General features: G+C 43.3%; 1 protein-coding gene across 1 annotated transcript in view; it reads right to left on the reverse strand.

Annotated features, from left to right (window-relative positions):
* Positions 1–1,272: 1,272 nt before the first annotated feature.
* Positions 1,273–6,092, reverse strand: part of LOC102208500 (butyrophilin subfamily 1 member A1-like) — a 7,238-nt gene continuing 2,418 nt past the window's right edge. The window contains exons 2-6 of the mRNA XM_013907945.1: positions 3,717–4,064; positions 2,932–3,255; positions 2,744–2,845; positions 1,654–1,986; positions 1,273–1,587 (exon numbers count right to left, since the gene is read on the reverse strand). Of these exons, the coding sequence (XP_013763399.1) occupies positions 1,541–1,587; positions 1,654–1,986; positions 2,744–2,845; positions 2,932–3,255; positions 3,717–4,041 (1,131 nt within the window). The 5' untranslated portion in view covers positions 4,042–4,064 and the 3' untranslated portion in view covers positions 1,273–1,540. The remainder of the gene's footprint in view (positions 1,588–1,653; positions 1,987–2,743; positions 2,846–2,931; positions 3,256–3,716; positions 4,065–6,092) is intronic.

Genomic DNA, 6,092 nt, shown 5'->3' on the forward strand with positions numbered 1-6,092 from the left:
TTCAAGTCCCAGGTCATTGGTGTAAAAGTCCAAGTCAAGTCACAAGTCTTAGAACATTTTTTCAAGTCAAGTCTAAAGTCATAAAATTAATGACTCGAGTCTGACTCGAGTCCAAGTCATGTGACTCGAGTCTGACTCGAGTCCAAGTCATGTGACTCGAGTCCACACCTCTGCAGATCATCATTACAGGCATTCAGCTTTCTTCTTCTACTCCTTCTTCTCTGTGTGCCATGTCCTGTTTGAATCATCCATCTGTCGTCAGGAGCAGCCGCTCCATTACAAGCACCACAGCAGAACAACAACACTGGATCAGATTAAATTGTTATGACCGAGGTTAAATTCATAGAACAATAATTATTATAATATTTTAGATCAAAACCAAATTGACAAGTTAAAAAAGGCGAGTGAGAACAAAAAGCGTTACTATGGACCCGTGATCATGCTGTTTGACATCACTGATCAATCACACAGATCAAACTGATTGTTACGGCCCGTCTAGACCATAATATACGGGTGATCCATCCCTGTGTGATCGTAAGCAGCACATCGCATAATTAGTACAAGTTGATGGCGATTCATTTACAATGAGTGGGTTCAATACAAAGGAGCGACTTTAGCTTCGGGGTGGAACTAACGGCAATACAACAAAAGGGGCTCAAGGTGTGATGGCAAGCTGCACAGGGCCACACCTCAGCGTTACTTACTTCACTTTAGTTTGCTTTGCTGTCACTACTTTAAATATATTCTACTCATTGTCCAATATATATCCTTTATTATTTGTTTTTATTACACCCTCCAATGTTTATATGGCGTGCACACGTATGAACACTGCAAGGCCAAAGTTCTGTTTTCTATTAATACATCTTCCTGTGTGTGAGTCAGCTGGGCTTTGGTTCCTCTGCAGGCAAAAGGTGTGGCAGAGGGCTGGGAGAGCTGAAGTACCACTGACAGCCGTCATGCCTCATTGCCTGGAGGGTGTTTCAAGTTTGTTTAATTGTTTTGTATTAGTTGGTTACATGGCAGCCATTTTGTTTTCCTCTGTGTGTGTCATGTGTTTTAGCTAAACCAGTATTTAAGTTCCCCCGTGTGTTATTTCAGGAGGTCAGTTTGTCTTATGTTTGCTTGAGCTTTTGTTAATTGTTATCTTGAGCTTAGTCTATTGAGTTGACCTGTTTTACTGGTCTGCCTCTTTAAGTTTTGGCTTTGTTAAATATCTTTTTATACTTTTGGGTCAATAAAACCCAATTTTTTAAATTAAACACCTGTGTCCTTTATGCTTTACTGCTGGGTCCCTGAGACAATGATACAAACAACATACTCAAAGAAATGAAACCAAATGACAGCAGCGTACCTCCAAAACTAACAAAAACAGGAGAAAACAGCGATCAAATACAAAGGCAGCCACCCCTACATGCTGCTGTGTAAATATGTTGTCTCCATGTAGTTAGCCAATCTGCAGGTACCGTCTCCGGGTGCATATGAGAGACAACATTACGACAGCAGTCGTAACGCTGATTGATCAGCCATCAGAGGAGTCGGATCAATGGAGCTGCTTCTGGTCCTGATGTCCTCTGTTTGATCCTGGACCTGCAGAGGAGACACAAGACAGTCAGACACAATCGCACAAGCCAACAAACAAACAGACAAACCAACCTTTGACTTTGAGCTTCACGGTTTTCTTTCTGATGAAGGTTCCCTTCCTCCAGACCAAACACTTGTACTCTCCACTGTCTCTCTCTGTGGGCTGTTTCAGGGTCAGACTGAGGTCTCCAGTTTCCAGCAGGTCTTTGTTCATCACAGTTCGGTCTCTGTAAACCTCGTGCTGTTCTTCATATTGGTTTGGGCCATTTGTAAACACGTGAGCCTTCTGGAACGGCTCGTAGCGTTCCCATATCACTTGAATTTCCCCCGACAGGTTTTTTGTGGTTTTAAAGGGCAGTTGGACAGACTCCGCCCCCTCCTCCACCTCCACCTTCACTGGAATCACTGAAAGAACAGCAAACACAGACAGCAGCAGGTTTTCAGAGGTGTAGAGAAATGCCATGTCCTGTTTGAATCATCCATCTGTAGCTTCACTGAATGCTGGAGGTTCAAAGAGTCTAAAGCACAAAGTCTGATTTGTGTTTACGGAGAGCAGATCTCGCTGTTCTCACAGGGGGATCGTTATCAGGTTTTCTCCTGGAGGTCAAAGTTCAGCAGGTGTTTGTTCACTTCTCATTTTACACTCTGATCCTCGAGGACACAGGAGGAGCTTTCAGACCAAGCTGTCCTGCAGACTCTCTGAGAGGAGCTCCTCCAACATCTACAGACTAACAAAGACTTGTTTTCTGTTTGAACGACACCACCAGCAGGGACAGGCTAATGTAATGGAAAAAGGTCTCCCCAATCTTACTGGTGGAATTTGAAAAGAATACAAAAAACTATGATCCCACGAATGAGAAATGTGGGTGTTACACAACTCTTATAGCAAGGGGATATAAAAGGAAGACACAAAGTGGTCCTATCTACATAAGCAACTGAAGTTTGTATATGCAGGTAACAATATACAGAAATATGTGTAGAAAACTGTACGGAGTAAGACAGCAGTAAGATGAACAATGGGCTGTGACGGCAGTTCTTTCATCATTAATATCCTAATTAAATATTTACATATTAATGGATAAATTAGCGGAACAAGTCAAGAAACCCCAGAGGACGCCTGCTAACTACATGCATTATGGGTAGTGTAGTATGGGAGACTCACCTGACACCAAGGCGTGACGGAAATGAAACAAAAGACTCGCAGAAACAACTACAAGAAGAAGCAGGAAAACCAGGAGAACTGTGGCCCAGGATGGAAACGGTTCTGTGGACAAACAAAACAACATCACATGACTGCTGAACGCTGTACTCAATCTGCACTGACCTCTGACCTGTAGCTACATCTCTGACCTTTGACCTGCAGCACTACTTTCTGTGTCAGGATGTCTTTGCCCCTGTAGATGGTGCAGATGTATCCTCCACTGTCTCTCTCTGTGGGGTGTTTCAGGGTCAGGCTGAGGTCTCCAGTTCTCAGCAGGTCTTCGTTCATCTTTGTGCGACCACAGTAAAGGTCGTCCTGGTGGTCGCTTCCATTTGAACACCCGTGGACCATCATGAGTTCTCGGTCAGAGTGAGTCCACTTCACTGTGGTGTCCTCAGGCAGGTCAGGTGTTGTGTTGCAGGGCAGGATGACGGAGTCTGAGCCTTCCTCCACCTTCACCTCCACCTGCTGGTCTGAGAGAACAATATACCACAACATCAGCAGCAGCAGTCACACTGATGATAATGAAAGCATCTGTGTTTGTGATGGTCCTGTGTCTCTGACCCAGTCTTTGAGCTGGAATTATAAAATGTTCATATTTGAGTTTTCTATTGTATTTTCATTCTATTTTATATGACTTTTGTATTATTTTAGTGCCTCTGACTTTTTTTAGTCAGACCAGTTTGTCTCTGTGTCCTGTCCTCAGTGTGCTCATGCTAGTTTACCTCAAATTTCCTCAGTCATGGTCCCTTTCTCTCCCCAGTTTTGTTTTGATGTTTCCAGACTGGTTGCATTTATAAAATGTTTCTGCCATTTTTTAGGTTTAGATTACTAGAAAAACCCTTTCTACTACCTTTTACTGTGACCTCTGACCTGTGTCAGCACTGTACTCATGTTTGACATGTAATTACAGACGTTATTGGGTTTTTTTTACCTTTGACATGCAGCTGTACGTCTGTCAGTTTCAGTTCCTCCCTTTCAGTGCGGATGGAGCAGGTGTAGTCGCCACTATCAGTCAGTCGGGGGTTTCTCAGAGTGAGGCTGAAGTCTCCAGTGTCCAGAGCATCAGGCCTCATTGACGTGCGCCCGCTGTAACGCTGGTTTTGTCCGCTCAGATCATCAGTTTCTTCTTGTCTCAGGTGGACAGATTTGGGGTTGAGATCAGTGCGAGTCCATATCATTGTGGGGTCCTCAACTACAAAACCTGTGTACTGACAGGGCAGCAGGACAGACTTTGCCCCCTCATACACCTCCACCATCACAGCCAGGACATGATGCGAAACTGGAAGGAGACACAAAAACCAGAAACACTAATTAACTATAATTAGCCCATATAATGAGGATAGAAAGAGACTGAATGTCACGGTCTGCGGAGACAGGCCGTGCGGTGGTGTGTGTAATGGGCCCAGGTGCGTACACAAGTGAGTAGGCGGGAGTGAACTTAACAGAAAGCGAGCCTTTATTATGGCTGGAGACAAGGTGTACAAACAAAGCAAGGATAGCGTGGCTAGGCTATAACTAAACTGGGAAAACTAATACTGCGATAAACTAAGGAAACTCAGAGACTATGATGTTCGCTGCAACGACTGACCGGGAAAACATGGAGGTGAGAACACAGACGACGCGACACAGACTGTAAGAAACACAGAGACTAAATACACATGAGGAATGATCAGGGGAAGTGGCCACACATGGGAACGCAGCTGACACACATGAACTTAACGACAGGACAGGAGGAGTGAGCTGAATACACAGACAGTGAATGCAGGCCTTCAAAGTAAAACAGGAAACATGAGACATGAACCGGGGAGACGTAGTACAGGGGGAGGTGACATAACTGACAGCATGAACTTGACAGTACAAGACACACAGACATAAACACACGAAGGGCAAGGGAGACGTAATGCAAGGGTAACATAATTACAAAAAGGACTGGACTACCTTAAAGAACCTAAGCAAACAATAAACATCAAAATAGGTTAAGCATAACACACTGGGTCACACGACCCAGGACCATGACACTGAAATCCCCCTGACTTTTCTCTCCCTACATCTGAGCAAGTGTGGAAAGGTTTAATATCATTTATGTGTGAAATGATAAAGCTCTAAAAAAGAGCTTTATCATACAGTGGGATGCAAAAGTTTGGGCCACCTTGTTGATAGTCATTATTTTCCTGCCCAACAATCGTTGGGTGTTACGATAAAAAACGTCAGGTAAATATATCATATAGGAGACACACACAGTGATATTTGAGAAGTGAAATGAAGTTTGTTGGATTAACAGAAAGTGTGCAATAATTGTTTAAACAAAATCAGGCGGGTGCATAACTTTGGGCACTGTTGTCATTTTATTGATTCTAAAACCTTTAGAACTAATCATTGGCTCGGTAAGCTCAGTGACCCCTGACCTACATACACAGGTGTATGTAGAAAGTGTAGCTGCGCTGCAGGAGCTTCGTTTCAGATAACAGAAGACTGCTGACTGGGTTTCCCATGAACTGGTGAAAGACTGCACGAGATGAAGTCAAGCTATCTAATGGATAGCCACAGATAGTAGACATCTAATTATGCAATTAGACCCATTAGTCTGACACAGAGACAGACAACGATTCACACCTACGGGCAAATTAGAATCACAGATTAACCTCAACCCCACTGACTGCAAGTCTTTGGACTGTGGGAGGAAATCCTGAGAGAACCCACTCACACACGAGGAGACCATGCAAGCTCCACACAGAAAGGCCAGATGCTGCAGTGAACTCAGGACGTTCTTACAGTGCATCAGTAAACTCATCGACTCGTGAATTTTCTTCTCTCCTTCTTAAATCCTGCCCTCTGAGGCAGCATCAGAATTATGGTGCGAATGCTCTGTTGCCAAGATCAGCTCCGTCTCCTCTGGTTCATGTGTTTCTTTTATCTTTTTATTTCTTAATTTCTATTTGTGTGGTTTCAGTTATTAAAAATGTATCTGGTGTACAGTATGATGATGGCAGGACAGGCAGGAGGAAAACATGGGTGGAGGAGACTTTAGGAAGATGTAATAAATGACTAGAGCACAAATAGAAATGAACAGCATGTCGCCAACTGCTCTATTAGTAAAAGAAAAAACAACAAATGTACAACATCTGGAAAATAAACATCTAAATATTCACAGCTACATGAATCCACTTAAATCTTATCGTGGTGTGTGAGAGCGAGAGTGTGTATGTCTTCATCACAAAATGTACTTGAAAATGAGGGTGGGAATCTGCTAATTCTTTTTCTTTTATTTAGTTGGACACTTACAAAGTTAATTATTATGTGATAATTT

Source organism: Pundamilia nyererei, unplaced genomic scaffold (assembly GCF_000239375.1).
Source record: "Pundamilia nyererei isolate P.nyererei 1_Seehausen unplaced genomic scaffold, PunNye1.0 scaffold00632, whole genome shotgun sequence".
NCBI classification, from domain to species: domain Eukaryota; kingdom Metazoa; phylum Chordata; class Actinopteri; order Cichliformes; family Cichlidae; genus Pundamilia; species Pundamilia nyererei.